The sequence below is a fragment of the Monodon monoceros genome, unplaced genomic scaffold (assembly GCF_005190385.1).
Source record: "Monodon monoceros isolate NGI ecotype Baffin Bay Population unplaced genomic scaffold, NGI_Narwhal_1 Super_Scaffold_20, whole genome shotgun sequence".
NCBI classification, from domain to species: Eukaryota; Metazoa; Chordata; class Mammalia; order Artiodactyla; family Monodontidae; genus Monodon; species Monodon monoceros.
The window spans coordinates 115,343,465-115,370,265 of NW_021703777.1; the positions used below are offsets into that span (position 1 = coordinate 115,343,465).

The window sequence follows — 26,801 nt, forward strand, 5'->3', positions numbered from 1 at the left end:
TGAGTTACATAACATACTCTGAAGTCTGATGAAATTTACTCTCTCTTCTTTAGAAATGAGGAAAGTAGTATTCAAGGAAGTACATATATTTATTTGGCTTAAGTAACACCATAATAAGTAGACTGAAACCCAGCTCTCAGAATTCTAGAGTTCTTGCACTGACACTTGTCATGGTATAATTAAAAGAAACTCTGGCCTGGAAACTGGAAGACCAGGGTTCAGTCCTGGCTCTCCCATAATCTGTGTAATTTGGAGTCAATTTAAAACTTTCTTTCCCTTTCTGGACCTGTTTTCTCATTTATAAAATAAGGGATTGATGCAAATGGTTTTGTAAGGTGTTTTCTGGCTTTAAAGATCTGTGTTCTCTAATCCTAATTCTAAAAATGACCTGCATAATAAATCACTGAGGAAGGTAGTGAGCTACATTGTATGATGACACATTTGCTTTATCACGGTATTAGATTGCAACTTGAAGCAAGCATTGATAATGTGACAGGAATTTAAAAAATATTAGGTTCAGGTCTAGTTCCATTCATTTATTTATACTTTTGGCAAAAATTTATTGATTGCCTACCATGTTCTAGAAACTATGCTGGGATTTCAAAGATAAATATCCCTTGTCTAGTGATAGACAAAATAACATTGAAAAATAGAAAACAACTATTTACTTATAATCTAATTCTTGAATCATCTTTATATGATTTATATCAAATTAACTTATTGACTACATTTTCTGAAATGAACTTTTCCTTTTACTGCTTCCCTTGAGTTATAGATATTGTCAAAATAATTATTTAACTTATATTTATGCATTTCTTATTTTATTATAATGTTCAGGACATCATTAGATGAAAATATAAATCAACTCCCTGGTAATGAATGCCATTGGTTTAAATATTAAGTGTTATTTAAAAAAAAAAGCATAGCTTTGGGCTTACTCTATTGCTGAGAAACTGGCAAACTGAAGCCACACAAAACTTCTTATGTCATAAATAACAACAGAAAATAGGCATTTTTAAAAAGAAATGAAGATACGTTGCTTGCTACATATGCCAATTTTGAAGCCCTAGTTCATGAACTGATCAACTTCTTACAGAAATAGGCAAAAAAAAAAAAAGGATGAAGAAAATGAGCATTAGAGTGAAAATAAAGTAGAAGAATGATTGATCAGAATTAAAAGTCCCTTCTATAAATCACAACAAAAGGATGTTAATCAAAACAATTCACATTTTACAGTTAAGACTACATCTGCTTTTAGTAACTATGGACTTTTCAAAATCCTTAAAATATTAGATAATACTGGGAAAAGGGGAAGTATACTGTAACAAGTAATTCTGAAATAAGACCAAACTAAATATATTGAGATTCTGAACATTTATTTATTTTGTTCAAAAAATAACTTTATAAAAAATAATTTAAGGCTCATATCATAACTAAAATAAGTCACTACCCAACTATTAAAAGGCTTTGTTTGTATACTTAACAATGACAATAGAGCTACTAGGTGTCTCCTGATAATTAATGACTATTTAGAAAGAGTTGATTTTCCTATCTATAAATGAGGTTAGTGTGACAATTTTTAAATTAATGTAGGTAGAATGATTTGTAAGTTTAGGTGAAATTCATTTCGTGGTCACATTTCAGTAATTTGTAAAAAGTAATTTTTATGCATGATACAATTAAACTTTCCATATTTATGTCAACTGGCTTTTATTTATAATTAAAGTTAGGGAGAACTTTTCTCTTTTCTAAGAGGTGGTGTAGGTTCAGAAGTGATAAAAGATATTAACCCAGTCAATTAAGTTGAACACTTAAGACAAGAGCTAAATTCAAAACATGGAAAACTGATGTATCTGAGTATAGCATTACTCATCTCTAGAAATTGTTTCTTATTGCCTGTTGAATAAAATGCAAACTTTCATGCCCAGTAATCAAGACCCTGTACTCACCTAGTTGATGTTGCCTCTCATGCCTTCTTGCATGGCTCCACAAGCCAGCTTACCCCTACTAACATTGCCCTACTCATTTCCACAGCAACTTTACCAGGGTGCTGCCTAGAGTAAGGTGAAGGTAAAAGGCACCTGGAGAGTGGCTGTGGGTGGGAGAAGCCTGAAAATGCAATAAACTTAATTTTCTTCATAATTTTATCAGGTGAGGCCTTAATTTATGGCCTTTAATTATAGTATTTGGATTTTAGGACAAAATAGTCTTTTATCCTCACATTTCTATAAAGTTGAATAAGTATTAAACTGTAAAATTGTACTTTACCTTATCATCTTATAAATAAATACAGAAATGAAAAAATATTTTAAAATACTTTCTGCTTATGTCACACAGAAGAAAGTCAAAATTGGTCTTTATTTGCTATGCCTTTCAATAAATTTTTCCTTCTAAAGTTAAAAGATGATTTGACTTTACGCACTTCTTAAATAGATTGGCTTTTTAAAAAGTATATATATATTTCTCATATATAATTAAAACAATACTTTACCATAGATATAAGTCCTAGCCATATTTCTGAGGATATAACCTATAACAATGTCTGTTTTTCTTTGTTAAAATGCAAACTGACTGTTTTTAAAGTGCTATATTGCCATAGAATAAATCCCAAATTATAAGAGTAAAACAAATTCACCTAAAACTTTAAAGACAAATGCTCTTCTAAGCATTTTATTTTCTAGAAACCCCAAATTCTTCCTTCTATAAGTTCATGCAGCTTAAAGTGCAAATATTTTTTGTTATATATGACTGCTGTCCAAATTTCAGATTAAATTTTAAAACAAGGCATATTAAAGCATATCATTAAATCCCAAGTATAAATAAAATAGTAATGTAACAATGACTAAGCCGTATGTTTGGTGAGTATACTGTATGATATTAAGTTAGTAAAGACTTAAAAATTAAATACTTAGATTTCCCTTTTAGGTATGTTGTGAATAGCAAATTACATAATGGATACAAAGCCCTAGACACAGTGCCTGGCACACAGTAAGGCTCAATTAATTAAGTGGATTGCCATCACAAAACAGATCTTAGATTGGTATCAGTAAAATTTCTCATTCAATAGCTCAACTAATTACAATATAAATTATTGAGACCTCATGTAACAATGAAGTGGCATTGTATTTAAATTCTAAGTATACGAATGGCATCCTGCACATATGATTTCTCCTATTAGTGTATCTAATATTTTTGAGTTTTCAGTTGAGTTTACTTTTGATCAAATACAGCACAATATTGCCATGCAGAATGAGAAATTGGATGGAAGCAACTTGGAAAGTGGTTCACAGCAAGCCCCATTTACTCCTCCTAACACCCCGGATCCACGAAGTCCCCCAAATCCAGAAAACATTGCACCAGGTAACTAATCCCCTTACAAATAGAACAATAAAGTTGTTATGCACTTAAATATATGACTCAAGTCATTTGGATTCTTTAGTAAATGGTATCTAAATGATACAGCTTTTCTCATTATATATCTACTTTGTAGATAAGTTCAGGACAAATGTAAAGATTTAGACCTAGAGGAGTCTTGTAAAACATTTACAGGAGTCTTACGTTCTTTCAGATGGTCCATTGTATTTGTTGGCAATCACCTATTATATTAAAAATTAAGTTGTTTGTAATTATACTGAAATCCTATTTGTATAGAACTGTACAGTTTATGAAGTGCTATGATACATATTTGTCTAATTTAATAATAACTCTATGACATTTATTATAATCCTCATTTTACAAATTAAGAACCTGAGGTTGTGAATAGCTATAAGCCAATATTGACTGTTCAAGAATTAAATCCAGATCTGGTACCAAATTTACAGATGCCTCATGTGAAGCGACCTTGTGGAGATTGCTTTTGTTATTTTCTGCTGTCTTACAGAACCTTAAATGCAATCCTTTAATACTGTATATTTGTTTATTATCTTAAAAGACAAGCAAATGCTATCCAAATCAGTATATGTTACTTAGAAGTACTGTTTGATTTTGAAATATTCAATTAGAAAAATTATCTGATCTATTTAGACAATAACTTTTCAAAATAACTTAAAGCAAATACCCTTAAGTTTTTCCTCAAGAATAATGTATAAAGTAGGTTTATAAAATTTTCAACTACTTTTATATTGAAATTAGCAATACTTATGTCATATGTTTGTAAATTAAACAGTTAAATTTAGCAAGAGTACTTCTGGAAATCTTCTCAAATAGCACTAGTGTTTTTGAAAATATATAAGTAAAGCAACTGTATAATATTAAATCTTATTTAAAAGTAAGTTGAATGTCAGTCACTGATGAGCTTAGACTTATCAGGACGTTCTTACTGAACACAATGAGAAAAGGTATTGATAGACATAATAAAGTAACACTAAAGGGAACCAAATACACAATTAGAATGCACAGAATTCTGAAGTGAAGCATTGCAATAGAGTTCTCAAATAGCTTTACAATTTTAAGTTCTCGAATACAACATTAAGCACATGGGGGAAAAAGAAGCTTTAGAATCAGACAGACCTGGGTTCAACCTGCAGGCTCCTTTCATTTCTGCCCATTTTACTACTGTGTTGGGAAGGAAAATAAATCTCTTTGAGTCTCAGTTTTCTCCATCTGTAAAATAAGGAAAATAAATCTCACTGCACATGGTCATTGTGAGAATTAAATGTGAAAATGTAAGTATAGTCCCTAACATATAATAAAGTATTCAGTTAAAATTAATCCTTTCCCTACCCACCTTTATATTCTTAATACTCAACAGACTATATACATATTCTTTTAGCTCCAACCACTATATCGCAACCTCTTGCTTTCTAATGTTTGGAATGGTAGGGTTTTTTTTTTTTTTTTTTTGCGGTACACGGGCCTCTCACTGTTGTAGCCTCTCCCGTTGCGGAACACAGGCTCCGGACGCGCAGGCTCAGCGGCCATGTCTTACGGGCCTAGCCGCTTTGCGGCATGGGGGATCTTCCCGGACCAGGGCATGAACCCGTGTCCCCTGCATCGGCAGGCGGACTCTCAACCACTGTGCCACCAGGGAAGCTCGGGTTTTTTTTTTTAATAGGAAACAGAAGACATATAGAAAAGTTTATGTTGATTCAATCTGGTACTCCCATTACTAAGTTAAAATGTTTATTATTAATCATTATCATAAACTATGAAATTGCAAAAGGAATATAAAAATTCATCTCTACCCTCAAGGAATCATACATAGGGAGACAGGACAAATGTCCACACTATATTTGTAGTCTCATTTTCTCTCTGCATATATAATTCAATGTCATATGTACATTTTATTTACCATCAGGAATCTATCTATTAATATCTATCTATCTATCTATCTATGTATATATATAAAGAGAGAGAGAAATTTTGAAAATACAAATTCATATAGCTATTTAAAGCTAAATATTCAATTATTAAATATTTGGATATGTCTGTGTAATATAGACTAAGAAAAGGGAGAGTTTGGAGGTTATCAGATAGCTTGTGATGAAGCAAGAGTAATGGATCCTTCCTTCTTGGTCGATGAGTTGAAAAGTATAACAAATTCAGGGGGCAAATTATAGCTTATCCCAGTTTAGCAAAAATTTTTATTGATTAACCTACTATGTCTCCACAAGCCAACTTATCTCAAATATGAATTACTAAGTCTTACAATGCCACAATACTGTAGGAATGAAGTTCCTTTGAATTTAAATAAGTTATATTAAAAATATATTTAAAAATCAAACAAAAATGTTGGCATATAGCATTGTTGAATTGTATTATTTCTGAGAGGTTAAACTATGTGGATTCTTTCTTGTAAATAATTCAGCGTATCAAAAAAGAAAAAAGTTATTAGTTAATTCTGTCTATTAAAAAATCTGAAAACCTGGAATGTTCAAAAATGTGAAAAGATTAGACCATTTATAGTTCCTCAAATCAATAGATTATTATTAGATTATTACAAAACCCTTAAAATGATCATGAACATGATGTAGAAGCTTTCAAAAGTATTTCAAACAAAATTGATTTGCAATAAAATACAAGATTCCATGTGCACTAGAATTATAGTTATGTGATCATTATGCTTATAGGTGAAGAAAAACTGGGGAAAAATTGTGTTTTGGTAGTGGGATTTCAATACATTTTAAAAAATACAGAATTTTAAAATTTCCAATTTCTATGTGGTTGACTCTGATCAATTTTAGGAAAGGAATAGGAAATAAAATGTGGTAGTCATGGTAATGGAGTTATGTATACTATACAAAGAAAAGACATGGTAAAAGGTAACTTTGCTTTCCTGGGAAAGTCAGGAGTGAATAAACAGAAGTGATAACCTCAAGCTAAGGCTTAAAATAGCAATTTGTAGGTGACAAGAGTTAGAGAGTATTCCAGGCACAGGGAACAAATGGAACAAGTAGGGAGGCATAACGGGATACAAGCTTCAAGTAGATCCACAGTTCTGGAACATAAAATGTGAGAGGAGAGGGCAGGAGATGAGGCTGGCTGGACAGCTAGGTAGGGCCATTTGTGTCATACTGAATAGTTTTCTTTTTTTGGCCACACTGCATGGCTTGTGGGATCTTAGTTCCCTGACCAGGGATTGAACCCAGGCCATGGCTGTGAACGTGCTAACCAGTGGGCCACCAAGGAATTCCCTTGCTGAGTAGTTTTGATTTTTGTCCTGGGAAGCCATCATAGAACCTGGAGTAAGGGAAGTGAGTGACCTGATAAAGTTTTCCACTTAAAAAGGTCACTCAGGCAGCAACAGGGAGGTGCCTGGATGAAGGGTTGAGAGCTAAAGGATAAGTATGAAGGCTACTGTGAAAACCCAGGCAAGAGATGCGCAGGGCCTGAACCAGGTAGGTAAAAATGGAAATGAGGAGGAAAGAGGTAATTTGCTAGAACAAGATCTCCCAATGTTCTGTTTGCAAATCACTTGCATACAATTTGTAAGCAATATCTGAAACTTCCTGTCTTTGGAGGGAAGACTCCATTATCAACATTTTAAGTCGGTGCCCAAGGTGATTCAGAAACACAAAGTTGAGGGCCCCTATTTTAGAAATCCTCAAATATAGTTGGTAATACTTATTGATTTGTTGTGGGAATAAGGAATTGTTTAGGACAGTGCTTCTGTCTTGGACATCTGAGGGTAGTGATAACATTTGCTAAGATGACCAATATACAAAAAGAAGCAGCATGTATTGGAAAATGGATACATGTAGGTCTAGATAGGTTATAAAGAGTGCCAGGAGAGTATTAATTTGGACAAATCTAATAGGTGGTTGAATAGAAGGGCCTGGAGATCAAAAACAGACCTTGGAATCGTCAATATGTAGGTCACAGTTAAAGCCAAGAATATAAATGAAAATTTCTAGGCAGAGTGTATAGTCTAAGAAAAGAGCTTTGAGTAACACCAACATTTAAGTGACAAGCGGAGAGAAGCAGCCTACCGAAGAGACTACCATTTGATACTGGAGACAATCAGAAGAAAATTAAATTACTGCAAAAAATAACTGTCTACTGGTGAAATTATCAAGAGTTTTTGGAAAAGAAAAAGTAATTTTTAGTGTAAAGAAAGGATAGGCATGGTTTGACAGAAGAAAATTGAAAACATTTTAGAGAAGGAAAAGAGCACCAGGGAAACCCAAAAGTAGGAGTGATCACATGGTAGAGGTTTTGACATGGTGGAAGAATATGAACGACATAACTAGGTGGTATGGTAGTATAGCTGGAGAGTAAACAGCTGTGCCTTTGAAGACTTGAAGAATGTCACTTAATGCATGTGAAAATGTTTTCACATTTATGCCAGGAATTTTTGTGACTTTTAAATGGTACTTACAGAAAATTTCTAGCTAATGTGAAAATAAACTGAGGAGGTGAGACTGGAAGCAGAAAAGTTAGAAATCCTCAGGAACAAAGTAAACAAGGGATGGACACATCAGGGAATAAGAAGGGCCTGATTAAGACAGTGGAAACAAATTGCTTCACCATTTTGAAGCTTGAACATTTTACAGACCACTCAGAAATTTAGGATAGTCAACACCTGAACGTTACTTCTAAAGAATCAGCTCCAGAGGAGGGAGATTTTGTCTCCATTGATATTTCCCCAGAACCTAGACCACAGTAGACACTCAATTTACATTTCTAAATTAATCCATTAAGTGTGGTATATAAGGCCTAGTATAAATTAATATAAGGGGCACAATTTTTAAAAAATTAAGTTAATAGTTTCACTGAACAAATACATACTAAGATAGTCAAGGAAAAAATTAACTATGATTTGGTAAAATTAAACACTAAGTGGTTTCTTTTGAAAATTCCATGAATTAAAAGGGGTTTAAAAATGTCTCACACTTTCAGACTACTCTTTTCTGAGAGATCATAAAAAGAATGCATTCTTCATAAATTTACCCCTGCATGAAAAATTAAACATGGGAAAATGTTAGGTGGAGTTTAGAAACTCTTAGGCACTCTGTTTACTTATTCTTGCAATATTTTTCCAAAGGATATTCTGGACCACTGAAGGAAATTCCTCCTGAAAGATTCAACACCACAGCTGTCCCTAAGTACTACCAGTCACCCTGGGAACAGGCCATTAGCAATGATCCGGAGCTTTTAGAGGCTTTATACCCTAAACTTTTCAAGCCTGAAGGAAAGGCAGAACTGCCTGATTACAGGAGCTTTAACAGGTAATTCAATTATCCTGGGTGACACTTCAGCATGCAATACCAAGGCTTTTATATCATGGTATGGAGAACTGAATGTTCTGGTAGAAAAAAATTTTTAAAGACTCTAAATAGCAATATGTAATATCTCCTTAGCCTAGGCAAAGACTCATTTTTGCAATATTATTAATATGTCAAACCTTAGTCCCTTTTTAGTATAACAATGAATGCTATAATACAGAAACAATCACTAAGATCATCTCTCACATTTTAAAATGTTATTTTAATAATAATTTCTAATTTGAAGGTTGATATTAGTTTATGTGTTGCTCCAAATGACAATGCTGTTCAAGAATTTCAGAAATAATTTGCATGCAGGACTGTGAGAATTACCATCTAACTCTAGGTTCCAATTTATATCTGCATAGGCTTTAAACCAGATTTAAGGTAATTTAGGGCCAAGACTCCAGCACATATACACACCAATACTTATGCTACCAAAAATACTGCCAAATAATATCTGCATTATAGTTTACACAATGGACATTTATTTTTCCCTGTTATCCATTTTTTATAATTTCCATATATTTTTAATGGTCTCATAATCCATTCTTTGACCACTAGATTTTCATTTTAGAGTAAAATATCTCCGGTATCCTGTCTCACACCCACTCAATTTATAGGTCACTTAGTGATTACTCACTTAAAAATTAATAAATTAAGGAGTACATTTTTGATTTACAAAAGAATGCCACAAAGGCTGCATCTAAATAGTGACCTTCCTTAGTACTTTTCAAATTATTGTACTAGTAACATTTTAGTTTTCACATATTGCTATAGTAATAGTATGAGTACTACATCTATTATTAGTAATACATTAGTAATACATCTACTAGTATTACATCTAGTACTACTAGCATTATTAGTAATGCTAATAGTATTAGTACTACATCTATTGCATAAATGAGGTATATCATAGAATTTAAGGAGGGTTTGAGGTGTGGCAAAGAAAGGATGTTGAAAGCCCATTCTAATCAATGATATAATTTTTTTCAAAAATGAGAATGTAGAAAATTATAAAAGTAAAACACTAGGAAGAAATGGAAACTAATGGAATACTTGAGGCTTGTTTTTGAGATTAGTGCTTTAGAGATGCCATATGACTTCTGTATACCTTGTGGCTTCAGTACCCCATGCCTGCTGAGCAGCTTGCTTCCAGTTCTACAAACACACTATAGTATCTGGGTTGGTTATAAAGAGATGCCTATTGATTGTATAAAGACCAAGTGAGTGCGATAACAATGAACACAATACTATATAATTAGGAAATGTAGCTCCCTGTGTTAAATCAAGGTTTTTGTAAATGTAACACTGTATGTGTGTGTGAAAGAGAGAGAAGGAGGGGGGAGAGAACTTAACTTGCTAGTAGTTCTCCTTTACCTGAGAAAATTTTATTTTAATATATCTATTTTTTTCTTTTTGTAAAAACAAATGAGAACAACAGAGACAGGGAGAGGAAGGGGGAGGAAATAAGTAGTTTCCGAATATTCTCAAAGTCTTTTGCAAAGAGTAAAATAATGCTCTTTGGTAGCCCCATATTATTATACATAATTACTAGATATTGTTAATAAAGCATGTAAGAGTGAGATACAGTCTTATAGCCTTCAGCAGTGGTAATGACTAGATGAGAATGGGCTCCCAAGTCTAATCATAATTTCAAAATAGCCCATAGTTTCATACAAATTTGTATTCTTATACTCATTTTGAGATATTTAAATATTTATGTTATATTTAAATAACACTATATTAAACCTATGTAACATGTGAGGAAAAGTAAACTAGGAGCAAGGAGGTTTCCAGCTCTGCTTCAAAAAGCTGTATGACTTTGGGTATGTCACTTAACCTTTCCTTGTATTAATTTCCTCATCTGTAAATACATTGTATGATTATATGATTAAGTACCTTTAAATATATTACATGTGTTATCTATTTAGTAGAGCAATTTATTTTAACTTCTATACAACCATTTTACATAATTTTTTACCTTATAGAATAATCAGTAATTATTATGGGTGTTTTATATGTCCAGCACTATTAATTTTTATAAATGCAAACCAATTATTGATCAACTGAAATAAACAACAAAGCATATATTAACTGAATCTGAGTGAAACAAGCTTGTTAGTCACTACATAGGCGATAAAGTGTAAAAATCATTTTAAGTCAGATCTATGTTTGAAGAAATTATGTTACAGGAATCACAGAGATGCACAGTGATCTTTTAGTAGAATATTCCAAATCTTTCAGTGGAATTTTTTGCTTCACTAACTAAAACTTGAAACTATTTTCAGAGATCTTAAAAATCTTACAAATGGCCTCTCACTTTGAATGCTTAACATCTCTGTTAAAAGATTTTCTTTACTTTGTGTCCGAGGGCAATAAAAATTTAAACAGGATATAGTCTCAATGGTGCCAAAGAAAAGAAAACTGCTTTTCAAAGAGCAACCTTTCACTGGATAAGTGGTAGGAGGTAGGAGATGGGTGATGAACAGAAGGGAATGTTTTCATTTACAGAAGAAAATGACCCACCAATTGGGTGGGAAAAACAAAACAGAACTGGATAAAAAGGGAAAAGCTAATGCACTAAATGCCAAACCCAAATATTGGATTTCAGTGGCATGGGAACATTTCTTTTTTCATTTAATTCAGAAAAAAAATAAATAAATAAGTAAAGGTGATTTCTGGAATTAATAAATACAAGATAAATTGACCAAATTCAGCCTAAATCTAGAAATGCTCAACTCCAGCCTCTTGTATCTAATGGATATCTATACTCTAAAACTCCCGCAAATGAATGTATGTCTTGTGCAATTGCTGGAGGCCCCACAATTAAAAAGACCGTGGCTGGTTTAATGTTTTGTTTTAATGTTTGAAATTCTTAACAATTTTTTAACAAAGGGGCTCGAGTTTTCATTTTGCACTGTGCCCTACAAAATTATGTGGCGGGTCCTGATCCCAAGTTCTAAACTTTACCCTAAGCTCCTCTGTATTCAGGAAACTTTCCCCTTAAAGTAACTACATTGGTCCATACGTGTTGTTTTCCCCCCTCACATTTCACTCTTCTCTTGTCTGTGAGTTCACTGAGGTTAAGACCTACTACAATCTTTGAATTCCTAGCATATAGCAGAGTGTCTAGATATAATAAGCAATCAGTAATTCGTTAGATGAATACATGGATGAATCAACAAATGAACAAACTATTCCTTTACAGTGGTAAATTTCTAAAATGACAAAATGTTGTCTTGGACATCTTGGACATCCAAGAATAAGTTTTACTTATGTACTGAGTCAAATTTGAGTCATAAAGACTCTTCAGTTCACTAAATCATGTAACAAAATGTGGGACATTAATCACCTAGTTACATCACGAATGTGATAGCAACCTGGTTTGACACCATTTAGACACAGACAAGTGGTTGAGATTCCTAAATATACTGCTCTACTTAGGAAGTGATCTCAGAAGGCCCAATACTCCTTAAGAATTATCTCGTGCAGGTACGATATAAGGTAGTATAGAAGAGAAGGCCTTCAGTGAGTTTGGATGCCTAGGTTTAAATCCTGATTCTACACCTTACTAGGTGGGTGACTTTGGGAAAGTCATTTAACTATCTGTGCTTCAGTTTCATCCATAAAATGGGGATATAAAAAGAATCAACTCATAAGGTTGTTGTGAGAATTTACTGAGACAATCATGTAAAGCTTGGTACTCAAAGTGTGGTCAGACCAGCTGTGCTGGCATCACCTGGGAACTGGTTAGAAATGCAGAATTTCAGGACACACACTAGATTGACTGAATTAGCATCTGTACTTCAACAAGATCCCAAGGTGATTCCTATACCAAAAGAGTTTGAGAAGCACTTAAAACAGTGTCAGGTGCACAGTACCCTGTCAATAAATATTAGCTTTATTACTATGCCTTCTGAAGTTTAACAGTCATAAAGCACCTGACTGATGATCTAAATTCTTAAAGTTCTTTTCCTAAACAATTTCTCTCACCTCCAGAGTAATGGTTTTAGGCCCTGGATGTGAAAGTCTATACTGATATGATTGCTGAAATACTACATTAGACTGAGGTTACTGCATCAGTCAGTGATCTGTTTTTATCCATATCTTCCACAGCAATTTGGGGAAAATATTATAAGGTCAGTTATCTTGAGAACAGATGCAATAGAAAGTAAAACATACTGTTCTTCAGAAGGGAGCAAAACACTGGAAGACAAGAAAATTATGGGCCAATAAGACATGAGATTCTATACTATATGACACAGTTACATCTGCTACAGCCTTTGTTGAGGTCACCTATCCACTCTGTGGACACTGAAGATCTTATCTGGCTCTCCCTCTTCTTCCCCAGTACTATTCCTGTCATCACTTTTTGGTGGCTTAAGTATCCACGTAAATAATCCACCGAACTCTCGGCCCTTTCATGTCCTTCACTGTCTTGCTTTTAAGGATCCGTCTCTCAATCCCACCTTAGTCACTCTTGGCTTTTCTTAAAGTTTGTCACTACCAATACCTATTATTACCTTCAAAATCTCAATTTCAAGCATCCCACTCTCTATCACATTTTATCTTTATTTTTCATTTATTCTTTATTTCAATAATGTTTCAATTCCACACATCAAAGCCATCTCACTTTTCAAAGTCTATCAATCACTTTCTCCTTACTTTATCAGACTCCATGGTCCCTCACTATTATCACCCAGAAATTAAGATATTCAAGAAAGATCATAGGTGATTGAGCTTTGAAGAAAATCAGATCTCTTCCAGGCTTTAAAATAGTCTCTGCAATACTGGAAAATCTATATAGTCTTGCCAATTCCACTGTCCAAACGTTTATAAGAATCTTCTAGGTACAATACATTATACAAGTACATATATTGAGTAAGTTACAAAGATACATCAGAGAGAATTCCGGTTCTCTTGGAGTGCAGGCTGGTAAGAAATACAACAGTCAGACCAGTGGATATAATGAAAGATGGAAAATAGGGTTACAGGGGAGGTAAAAATAGAGTCCATGGAAACTTAGGGGAGAAAGAGCTTATTTCTGGCTGTGGAAGATCAGGGAAAGCTTCAAGAAGAAAGTTAAATTAGTAAATACTTAAATATAAATTACTTATATAACATGCTTAGAACTTAAAGAACTTAAAGGGGATTTAGAAATGTAGTAATAAGGGCCAGAGCACTCCAGGCAGAGAAAAATGAATATGTGTAAAGGCAATGAGGTTGGAAAGCATAAGGAAAAGAGCAAGCAGTGTATCAGTTTGACTGGAACAAATAGTATGTGAAAGTGAACAGGGAAAAACCAGCATGGACCTTTCCATTGGGATGTCAAAGTAATTTTTTCCACACGTACACCAACCCTGTTCCTCTTTGTCTTCTATCAGCCAGTTGCTGAAACTCTAAACCTAGGAGTAATTCTTGATTTCTACATTTCTCTCACAATTTTTATCCAATTTGTCAGCAAATCCTGTTGACTCTACCCATAGAACACATCTTGAAACCACCCACTTCTTCAAGGAAAACACCTGAAATACAAGCTGCCATAATTTCTCACTTGAATTGCTACAATATCTTCCCTTCTTCCATTCTTGTCCACCTATAATTGTTCACATAGTAACAGCTGCCAGAGTGATCTTTATAAAAATTTAATCAGATTATACTTATCACTCCCCTGTTTAACACCTTACGATGGCTGCCTTTCACACTTAGAATGAAATCCATATTCCTTATTGGACAAAGTTCCACACAATCTACCTCTCTGTCCTCTCTCCTTTCTGCCATCCCCCTCACCTGTCTAACAAGATAGGCCTTCTTTCTTTTCCTGAAAAGATCAACATTATTTCTGCTTTAGATTCTTTGCATTAGCTACTCCCTCTACCTGAAATGCTGAAGTGCTTCAGGCATACGGTCCATAGCTAACTTCTGACCTTCAGATAGCAGTTTAAATGTCACCTCTTCAGAGATGTCTTCTCTACCTATCTAGTCATTCAGTTGTGCCCTATTATATCATCCTATTTTAATCTTCTCATAGCTTTTTTCATTATTGGATATTTGTCTATATGTTTATGTTTTTTAAAATTTATTAGTTTTTTATTGACATATAGTTAACTTACATGTTTTTTTTTATCTGTAATCCACTGTTGTTTTTTTTAATTTCTATTTTTTTAACATCTTTATTGGAGTATAATTGCTTTACAATGGTGTGTTAGTTTCTGCTTTATAACAAAGTGAATCAGCTATACATATACATATATGCCCATATCTCCTCCCTCTTGTATCTCCCTCCCACCCTCCCTATCCCACCCCTCTAGGTGGTCACAAAGCACCGAGCTGATCTCCCTGTGCTATGTGGTTGCTTCCCACTAGCTATCTATTTTACATTTGGTAGTGTATATATGTACACGTCACTCTTTCACTTTGTCCCAGCTTACCCTTCCCCCTCCCCGTGTTCTCAAGTCCATTCTCTACATCTGCATCTTTATTCCAGTTCTGCCCCTAGGTTCTTCATGACCTGTTTTTTTTTTTTTTTAGATTCCATATATATGTGTTAGCATACAGTATTTGTTTTTCTCTTTCTGACTTACTTCACTCTGTATGACTCTGTTTATGTTTTTTAATTGTCTGTCTCCTTCGCTAGAATATAAAAGCTTAGACTTTGACTACATTGTTCACTGGTATACCCCCAGCACTTAGAACTGTGCCTGGCACTGAGTGAATGAATAATTAATGGCTAAATCAAACGAAGCTAGAATGTTACATGGGACCTTGGATGCCAAGGTAAGGAAGGTGGACTTTATTCAGATGAGTAGAAGGATTCTGAGGTTTTTGAGATAGAGGTGGAAAGATGCAAAGATATACCTCTTGCCTTCAAAGAGCTTATAATTCACAGATGACCCAAACAAAATCATATTTTGAAAAAGAGAAGCTAACAATACAAAGTACCATATTATAAGCACCTAATGACTCACATAAGACAATCAACGTGACAGGAATTTGGTTAAGAAAGGGAGTGAGGGCTGGTGGAGAGGAGGCACAGAGGAAATATCTTAAGCAAGTATAACATTGTCAGAAAAGGCTCAAAGGCAAGAAATGTTGTGATGTCCAGGGAACAGATTAGTTCAGTCCAAAACTAAGAGTACGTACATAAGGACTTTACACCAATTTATTATCAAATATCTGTTTTATCATAAAGGCACGGTCCTTGAATGGAAATGCTTGCCTCAGAGGTCAAAAACTGAAACCCTACTAAGAATATAACACAACAACATGCCCATAAGACCATGCATTAAATTGTTTTCTATTTTCTGTCAAATAAATTTGAATATTAATTAATTTATTCTTTTTCTTTTCATTTCTCACAGAGTTGCCACCCCATTTGGAGGTTTTGAAAAAGCATCAAAAATGGTTAAATTTAAGGTTCCAGATTTTGACCTACTACTTCTAACAGATCCCAGGTTCATGGCCTTTGCCAATCCTCTTTCTGGAAGACGGTCCTTTAATAGGATTCCTAAGGGATGGATATCTGAGAATATTCCTATAGTGGTAACAACTGAACCTACAGAGGATACCACCATACCGGAATCAGAAGACCTATGAAAAGAAAGTTGTATGTGACACAAAAACCTGTAAACGTGAATGTTGCTGTTTTATTATTCTACTTACTTGCAAAGCCACTTACACTCTTCATTAGTAGCAATAATTTAATAGCAATTTAGCAATTTTCCTTTTATGACATTTAATTTCAATCTCAGATCAAAATCTAATAAATAATTAAAAATCTTATTTTAAAACCTTTTAAGTCACTCGTCTTTATTCATAATCTTGTTTTCACCTGGTCTAAGCAATCCAGCCTTTTCAATGAGAAAGTCCAGAAAAGTTACTGACAACAAAGGGTTTCATCTTTTTTGCCTTTAATATAAGCTATTACTGAATAAGTTTTTCAAATGGATCTAGAATCAAAATATAGTGCAAGATATTTAGATTAATTCAGAGTTTTATTTAAGGGATGAAAGCTATGGAAGTTGATATACAAACATTATTGATGGAGAAAAGGGTTGGGTTCTTCTTTTCTGACAAGCTTCCATGATAAAATAACTTGTCTAGATGAAGTCTTTTCATTAGTCGTTCTTAGAATTTCTAAAGTGCTTTGTATTTTTCAACGTGCTTTGAATCATTAGGTAATTGTTCCAGATGGCATTTGCCAGAGTTCAATTGGGTTATTATTTTTGTTTAGTATTAAGTCAAGGAGACTGAGAGACAATGACTCAAAGAACGTCATACTATTGCAGTTTTCATGATCAAGGTATACTTGGAATTCAAGTTCCACAATGCTGTATGTTGATTAGGTTCAACTTTATGTATGCATTTTTAGAAGAGTAATAACAAAATACATGCTAATATACATACAAATAAATATATGTATACGACGGGGGGAAAAAGAGAGTGTGTAATTTGAATTGGCAGCTTTCTTTGCTGAATCTTTAAACTCTGCTCAAATCCTTAAGCACGAGGGAGTATATGCCTAAAACACAAATAAAAACAAGAAATGGAAGAACACAAAAGCATTTGAAAGTAATATAGCACACATCTATCATGAAATATATTAATATATTTGTATAAAAGACTCAAACTAATATAAAGTTATAGATATATCTTAAAATATGGTTGAAGAAATATATGCCATGGAACTGGTAAGACATAAATATCAATTCTTCCCATTTCAATTCAGTTATTCCCAATTCAATTCTGTGATAGATGTTTATACCAGAGAAGAAATGTCTTATCCATAGAAAACTATCTACCACATTAAGTTTAGGAGGCTGGAAGAAGGAAAGTGTATAACAGAGTAATGAAAATGCTGTGTAGCAACATCGCATATTTACAAAAGAATCTGCATGTAATGTTGAAATTGGTGGTTGTTTTGATCATCTTCTAGTCTTTACAAATTTGCTTATGAAAAATGCAGTGCCTAGAAAGGAACAGTATCTTACTTATGCATATTATCACTGTAGAGAATTTGTATAATCTAAAGTATATCTTTAAGATATCTTAGTTTGGGGGAAGCAGGGGGTGGCAGGGGTGGTGGTAGTGGTATGAATTGGGAGATTGGGATTGACATGTATACACCAATATGTATAAAATTGATAACTAATAAGAACATGCTGTATAAAAAAATAAAATAAAATTCAAATATAAAAAAACAAACAAAAAAAACAAAAAAGGATACCTTGAGCTTCCCTGGTGGCGCAGTGGTTGAGAATCTGCCTGCCAATGCAGGGGACACGGGTTCTATCCCTGGTCTGGGAAGATCTCACATGCTGCGGAGCAACTAAGCCCATACACCACAACTACTGAAGCCCGCGCGCCTAGAGCCTGCGTACCACAATGAAGAGTAGCCCCCGCTTGCCGCAACTAGAGAAAGCCTGCGTGCAGCAACAAAGACCCAAAGCAGCCACAAATAAATAAATAAATAAAAAATTAAAAAAATAAACTTATATTAAAAAAAAGATATATTAGTTTTATTTATGTTTTGGTATTTACCTGTTTTAAAATAACGATGTTGGCATCTACGATAACTCTAGATATGAGGGTCCCATCATGCCATTTTTTTGTTCATTTTAATCTTTTAATAAATAATGAGTCATATTCTATTATACATTTTGATGAAATGGTTTAGTTCTTTATTAGCAATTTGAAATGTTACTACTTTTCATTAAACTGAAATTTTATTGCATTATTTTAACTATCTCCAAATAGTTAAACTCTATGCTCAGTGTCACCACTCTGTCAACCACCAAAAAGGGGCCAGCAATTAAATATGTTAGTTATAGAACAGTATTCTCCACATCATAAAGGAGAATTTTAAAAGGGGAAATCTTAAGTTTTTTTTTTAAGATTGGTTAGAAAATGATGGAATAGCCCTCTGCTCACTATCATATTTCTTCCTTTCCTGGAAGTATCTATTAATTCTAATTCAGTTGTCTGACACCTTTAGAAATGCCAAATTTCACAATCTCGTTGCTACACAATTAGAATTTGAAAGGAATTTTGGATGGGTTTTCCACTGACCTAAAAAGCAGCTAAATCTTTCAAAGTCTGAAGAAATATGATAGGCTTTTTAGAACAGCAGAAAGACTGTGGCATTTTTTCCACCCACATGAAAAATGAAATAAAGGAGAAAGAAAATTAAAAGAAAAAGTAAATGAATGAAAATAATATTTGCTGATGGACTACTAAATGCCAAGCACTATACTCACTGGTTTATAAAGGCTATTTAATGTGTATTATTTTATTTTATTTTACTTTTCGGCTGTGCTGCATGGCTTGTGTGATCTTAATTACCCAACTAGGGATTGAACCCAGGCCACCACAGTGAAAGCACTGAGTCCTAACCACTGGACCACCAGGGAATTCCCTATATTTTAAATATTATTTTATTTTCATGATTATCCTGTGAGAAATGCATTATAATCTCCATTTTATATAAGAAAATTGAGCCTCAGAGAACTAAGGTGACTAGCTTAATTCTAGCTCTAAAGTAGAAGAAATAGGTGAGTCTGGCTCTAAAATATATGCTCTAAGAACTCATGGTTCATAACTTCTGTTTCAGAATAATTTCAGCCTTAAACTATTTTATTATGTCTAGACAAATAATAAAAAATCTCCATTATATTAATTTTGGGAAAATATAGCTATAAATTGAGTAACTTTAGAGTCACCCTCTAAAGTCATTTAGGCACTCATAATCATAAAAAGTTGAACCTTCAGACTTTCAAACAAGTAATGTGCATGTTTAATTATGAAATCAGAGAAACACAAAAGCATACTCTGATTAAACCTGCTTGTTTCTGCTCAGCATTGTGCACACTTCTGATCGATATAAACTTTTTTGTTTTCTTTCCCCTGTAAGGGGCAAAGAAGGGAGAAAGAAGAAATAAAGAGGACAGAAATGCACAACACTAACCATAAGGCTGAACGAAAACATCTAGTGTGATAACACTCTAAAAACATTCCTTTAAATGAAAATGTTTTCAACTTTTCAAAACTTTAGAAGAATTTCCATTATACTGTTCAACAGACTGACTTCTGGGTCATAAAATATTATCTCCTATTTTATTTAGCCAATTTCTTGATGATCAGCTGGCCAATTGTTTTCTGGATAACACTAGGTCTGCATTAACAACTACAGCAATAGTTAGATCATTCTTGGCTTTTTTTTTTTAATATTTATGTATTTATTTGGCTGCATCAGGTCTTAGTTGTGGTACGCGGATCTTCGTTGCAGCATACGGGATCTTTTAGTTGCAGCATGCGGGATCTAGTTCTCTGACCAGAGATCGAACCCAGGCCCCCTTGCCTTGGGAGTGAGGAGTCTTAGCCACTGGACCACCAGGGAAGTCCTCATTCTTGGCTTTTAACTCTCCACTCCCTTCAATCATTTCTCAAGGCTGGTATTTTCCATTTCTTAACTCAATATTTGAAAGGACTAGATAACTTAAAATAACTAATTATCAGTTATTACAAAATCAAGGCAAATATGGACAATAATTTTTAGTCAAAATGACCATTTATCCACTTAAAATTTTACATTTTCTAAGTAGACCAATTTATAAATGTTTTAGCAGCGTGGAAATGGAGGGAGCCAATTATTCTCACAAAGACTAAAGTGGAGCAGAATGTCCAGTCATGAGTGTGAAAAGAACATCCTGAACTTTCCAACTCAGGGCACAGCTGTACCAGCCGACTTATTAATTCTGGAATTTCCTCACTCTGCTGCTTATGCAAGATAAAACTTACATGACATCATTGCAGTTTCCCAGCCACAACTGCTTTTTATTAAGCTTAGGAAAGTATTGCTCTGAATGCCCCTTTTCTTATGAAAAATACTTTCAACCTCCACATGCTCTATTCTGTAGGAAGAAGGGCAGTTCACTTTCTATGAAAGGTGGAAGAGTGCCAGGCTTTTGCCAAAAGAACAAGCAAGGGGAATCTATTCCAAACTAACTGATCAAAGCACTTCACAAATATATCAAAGGATTTTTAGAAAATTATAATGCTTAAAAAAGTTAAACTTTTCAGAACTAAGAAAAAAGTAAAATTGTGTAAGAATTTCAATGGCTTACACATTGAAGTATTATTAGATAAATAAAAGGGTACGTCCCTATTTGAATTCCTTAAATAAAAGAACTAGATTTCAACTCAGGATATAAATTTTCTCTGACTTCTCAATATAATGTGATTTCAATAGGAAGATTTGGTACGTATGGGCAAAGAGGGGGAAAAATTATTTCTAAGAGGTTACAATTCAGTTTCAAAAACAATGTGCTTATTATTCTGGATTGTGTAATATTTTGAAGCACATTTCAATGACAACTTAGGCAGTGTAGGAGATGGAGACAGCTCAGGAAACAGAATTGGAAAGAGTCAGAAGGACAAAAGGTAAGTTCAATTACTAATTGAAGAATTGGTATAGAAGCTGCAGCACTAGCAAAATAAAAGAATAGGGTGAAAAAAGAAAGGCCAGAATGAAGCATGCCGAAAGGAAATAACTGATATTCTATGGTTTCTAGAGCATTTTCCTTACCCCCTTTGAAGAAGTTTTGTTATATGTATATCAATTGTCTAATGTGAATTGTCACCCAAAATAGATAACTCTCATTACATTTTCTTTATCAAAACGCACTTATAAATTGCATATTAAAGCAGTTGTATTTAAATGTGCCAGCTATCTGCTAATCTACCATAAATTAGTAATATAATCTCAAGCAATTTACTTCACTCTGGAAGTTTTCTCCAACTATTTATGTGTTTCAAAGGCCACTTCTGCCTAAGACCTTCCCTGACCACCCTTAAGAGAGCACACTTATAACCCCTTATTGTGCTTTTATTTTTCCTTTATAGCCCTTATTACTCCCTAACATAATGTGTTAGTCTGGGTCCTCTGAGGGGCAGATGCCAAGATGGGGTTAAACCTTGCAAAAATTTTATTAGGAAAATTGCCCACATGAAAGAAAATGGGGAGAGAGTCAAAGAAAGGCTGGGAGAGACCCAAGGGACCTCAGATGGAACTGTATGGATATGTTCTAGACTGCCCAGCAGTCTAGGGAAGATTCAGCAAGGCTGTTGGAGGATCTGTGAGCCCAAGTCACCTGTAGGAGAGGTCCGGTGTTTCCCAGAAACGAGTTTGCCCTAGGGTCACTGTCATGGTCCCTCAGTGGCTGGGAGCAGACTGTGGAAGGCAGGCTCAGCAAGAATGCAGTGATGGAGGTCAGAGGGAGTAGAACTGGGGCCCTCAGACAACTACGTTAAGATCCACAAGATGTAGCCGCCACACACAATGTATGTATTTATTCCTTTATTATTTATCTCGCCCACTCGAATGAATGTTCTCTGAGGGTAGAGACTTTGCTTTTTTATTAACTACTGTATCCTTTGTACCTGGTATATAGTAAAGAACAAGAGAAGTTCGTTAAATGTATCTTAATTATGGGGATAATACTAGTATCTATCTTAAAAATTATATATTATACATTATATTACCAAATACATTGTAAATGCTTGATACATGTTAGCTATTATTATTAACAAAATAAAAAATTATCATGCAGTAAGAAAGCAAAGGCATTTAGAATGAAGTTAGATTAGAGGTTACACTGGAACTGCTTTGGGATAAATATATTTGGCCCTGATTTGGAGCTAAATATGTTGGCGCAATGAGTATATTAAATACATACATAATCAGAAACACTAATTTGGCCTGACTACTTTTTAGGATAAGCTTGTGCCAGCTCTATTCTCCAGACTCAAAACTGCAATTAAGGGAGACTTTTTAGGATCTTGCTAAAATAGTACTATTTCTTGTGAGCATTCACATATTTTGTAGGTCACTTGAGAATTTTAAAAAATCGATATAGTGGATACTTTCCTTGATCAGTATATACTACCTTTTTAGAAAATACATTATACAATCAGAAAGGAGTTCCTATGGACAGATGGCTATATAATCCTTCATTTTTTTTAAACTAAAATGGCTTTTCATTTAAATACCTGTTTGGAATATTTCAAATCAGGAAGTATGTTGCCCCAGAATCCTAATGTTTTCGCATAGTCATCTCTAGAGTACAATGAATAAAAACAATCACCCCAAGTCCCCTTCTCTGGTGGGTTTCCATGTTGCTTAAAGAAATTAGGCATCTGGTAGTCATAAGCATGGAAAGGAGGTGATTCCTCTATGAGCTGATGCTAACATAATGGAAAATTCACTTAAATACAATCAACCTGAAATAACTTTTTCTTCTTTTCCAACTTATCTTGAAAAAGAAGGAATACTTTCTAAGCTTAATTTTAAACTCAGTTCCTAATATTTATTTTACCTTACTTCTACCTATGTGAAAAATTGGAGCTAATGAAGTTTCTGTAACACAACTGATTTGCCTCAGGTTCCAGGCCTCCTGTGCAAGGCTGTCTTCTGAGCCATACAGCACTCTAGGCTCAGTTGCTATTTTGGAACATAAAGTCAAACATAAACATGGACCACATTTATTCAAAAAACATTCTTTACTTCTGATGCATAGAAAGAGATGTAGATATAGTTTATGGTTAATTACAATAAGTTTCCTCACAAACTCATCAAAATCTATTAAAAACACATTAAACTTATCATAATACTATAGACAACGTGCATGGCCCCCCTAAAATCAATATGGTGAAATCCTAACCTCCATGTGATAGTATTAGGAGGTGGGGCCTTTAGGAGGTGATTAAGTGATAAGGGCATAGTCCTCATGAATAGGATTAGTAAAAGAGACTCCACAAAGCTCCCTTGCCCCTTCCCCCATGTGAATACACAGAGAGAACATAGCCAAATATGAATCAGGAAGCAGGCTCTCACCAGACACCAATCTGTCAGTGCCTTGCTCTTGGACTTCCCAGCTTATAGAAATATGGGAAATAAATTTCTGTTGTCTATAAGCCACCCAGTCTATGGTATTCTGTTATAGTAGCCTGAACAGACTAAGACACATAGCAATGCAGAAAAATTATGTTTTTAGATGCATATATGTATAATGTATTAATTATGGTTAATGATCATAATTATCATAATGTATTAGACTATGCATTACTATGTACTAGCCTATGTACAAATCCATACCCTGATGTTTACTTAAGTGTCCTCTTGTTAGCATACCAAAAGGATATTAATGTTTAAGATATAATAGGAATAAGCAAAAAAGTTATATTTTACCAAATACAACCCACTAGTACTATGTTAATAGTGTAACGAAATACTCTCTTTGGTTTAAATAAACAACCATTTACTTAGAATCACAGCAATTTAGAATTAGACTCTATCTTGAAATACTCTAAATCAATTCCCTCATTTACAGAATAGAAACTTAGATCAGAAAAGTTAAGGAACTGGCTCAGTCTCACGTTGCATGTCTAAAATTAGAACCCAAGAGTCCTGCTTCTGATCTAACATTCCTCCCACTAACTTATTCTCTCTCATATCTCAGTGGAGAACACAATCATCCAGATGATGGGCACAAACCACCCACCTTCTGGTGACATAACATACTGTACATGATTTAATATTTATCTATATCTATATAAATATAGCCTTATATAATTTGTATACCTTATTTATTAGCCACAGAGAAATAAAACTCTGAATTGGGGTAATGTTAATAAAATGTGGAACCAGAGAGTAAAGGCTTTTTTTTTTTTTACAATATCAAGAAGTTTTACTTTAATCAGTAAAAAATTTTAATGTGACAATATCAAACCAAAATGAATATTCTTTCCTACCTGGAAGGGGGTAAATTTCCATACTGTATTAAAAAAAAAAAAGAGTAAACATTGCTCCTTCCACCAGAGACCTCTTGGTCCATGTCTTTCAACCTATAGTTGTGTTCAGTTAGGTGGTATAAAAATCAACTTAGATGCTTATGATCAGCAGCTTTTCAAATGAAACAGAATAAAGGAAAAGAAAACATCAGAGCATATCACTCATAGAAATAGTATTATTTCAGGAAACTACTGATTTTGCTTTATATATATGTTCATGCAAACTGGATCACAATGTAAAATATATTGCGTTTTCTAGGTTGCAGTCTAAAATGTTTGAAAGTTACTGTTGTACCTACTACTAAATGCTGTTTAAAATTTAAATGTCAGCACTGTTAATAGCAAGTGGAATGGCTTTTCTCCATCACATTAAAACTATTATAACTAATTTGATAAAGAGTTATTCAGAATTAAAAGAATTTGAAACAGTAGCAGAACAAAACTTGTAGAAAACAATTTAATCAGAAAACCTTGATTTAAAAATGTACAAAATGGTATTAACACACAATCCAGGGATATTACTTGCCAAGAGTTGGTTTGTTTTTTCCTCCAGCACAATTTCAGTTTGAGGGCTTGTTTTACAGATAAGAGACTAAAAAACTCAAGAGCACTAACAGTTAAGAAATAAAGAAATTAAATACTCTAAAATTTCTGCCTTTACCTATACTTCTTTGAATTATTTCTATCACTGAATATTTTCCAACAATTTTATTACTGTATTAAAAAATAAACCTTTTTTTCCTTTGACTGTGAAGTGAATTTCAACAAGGAAGTTCAACTTGAAAACAATGGTGCCCTGAATATTTTTGTCATCTTTACAAAGAAAATTGCTCTCCAGGGCAACTTCCTTTGGGTTCATGGCTTTAGCCAATACGCTATGAGCAAAAGATACGGTGTTATTTTACTATTGTATTTCTTGAAGAACTACCTCAAAAACAAGTCAGTCTAAGATATATAGTTGTGTGTGTGTGCACGCACACACACGTCACAGAGTAAGTTTGGTAAATTTCCAAACGCCATAGTGTTGTTCATAAAGTCAGAGTACTACCACAGATATCACAATTGAGAAAAAGAACATCTTTTCCTGTGAAGTGCTCTTGACTTCTTCCTTATGTTCCCCTTCCCGTGTCTTTCAGAAGGGCACAAAGGTGTCAAGTATGTTTATCACCAGTATTTGAATATAGAAGAAATCTGATTGCACTTTAAGAAACAAAAGAGTACTATCTCCTATGAAACTTTTAGAATATTTCAGGGAAAATATTTCACACCAGGAAAATTCTGTGACTAGGAATTGAATTTTAGCCCTGCTTCTATCAGTGTCTAGCATGAGCCTAGGTAACTTTACCTCCTCGAGCTTAAGTGTTATCATCTGTACAGTGAGGGATTTTAGCAAACTAATCTCTCAGATCCTCTTTATCTCTAAGATTCTAAAGAATTGTATAAATAAAACGTTATAAAACTTGTTTCTGAAAAAAATTAAAGAGAAATTATACTAATGCACAAAAATCCTAGTGAATCCTAGGCTTTCAATCAAAACCTAGATGTTTTCAGCCTTTAATTCTGGATCTGTTAGTATGGCACATATTGCCTTCCTCATTCCTACTTACTCTACTGTATTTCCATGGCTGTAACCAGATGTCATACTTAACTGATAAGTTCCTTTACTTAGTCATTCAGTTTGCTTATTGAGTGCCTCCTATATGTCAGACACTGTACTAGGTACCCCACTTTCACTGTCTCTAACATAAGGATATTAATAATAAAAGTTAAAAAATATAATTTGCATAAAACACTTAGTTCGTGGTGTATTTTGGAATTAAGTAGCAACTGGGAAAAGGCCCCATTTCACATCTTCAGCGTTTAGAACCACGTGGCTCAATCCCTTCCTTTATGGATTAAGAGGTTAAAAGAGGTGAGCTGACCTCCCACAGGCTCAGCTCCTTGAGAGCAAAAGAGTTCCATAACTCTCCATCCATTCTTTCTATCATATTATGCTGCTTCTGAACGTAAGCAATTCCACTATCTGTTTCTTTCATTCTTTCTCTCAGATTACAAAACGTTACTAGAAAAAAAAACATGCAAATAAATGCCCACAGGGGTGGCAATCCTACTAATCCTGTCAACAGCAACCCAGTTAGGGATTAGCTAGGACACCTTGCTATGTACAGATGAGGAAACTGCGTTTTAGAGTAGTTAATAACTGCTCACGGTCACACAAACAATAAATGGTAAAGTCAGGATTTGAACATA

General features: G+C 34.0%; 1 protein-coding gene and 1 long non-coding RNA gene across 4 annotated transcripts in view; one reads left to right on the forward strand and one right to left on the reverse strand.

The window, feature by feature from the left end:
- Positions 1-16,903, forward strand: part of MYOZ2 (myozenin 2) — a 35,423-nt gene extending 18,520 nt beyond the window's left edge. The window contains exons 4-6 of one of the 3 annotated variants that reach the window (XM_029235202.1): positions 3,231-3,360; positions 8,483-8,666; positions 16,067-16,903. In XM_029235202.1, the coding sequence (XP_029091035.1) occupies positions 3,231-3,360; positions 8,483-8,666; positions 16,067-16,301 (549 nt within the window). In that variant the 3' untranslated portion in view covers positions 16,302-16,903. The remainder of the gene's footprint in view (positions 1-3,230; positions 3,361-8,482; positions 8,667-16,066) is intronic. The other 2 variants (XM_029235203.1, XM_029235201.1) reach the window with 2 other exon arrangements.
- LOC114902715 overlaps positions 4,509-26,801 on the reverse strand; it is a 29,851-nt gene continuing 7,558 nt past the window's right edge. The window contains exon 3 of the long non-coding RNA XR_003795592.1: positions 4,509-4,602. This is a non-coding gene — a long non-coding RNA (uncharacterized LOC114902715). The remainder of the gene's footprint in view (positions 4,603-26,801) is intronic.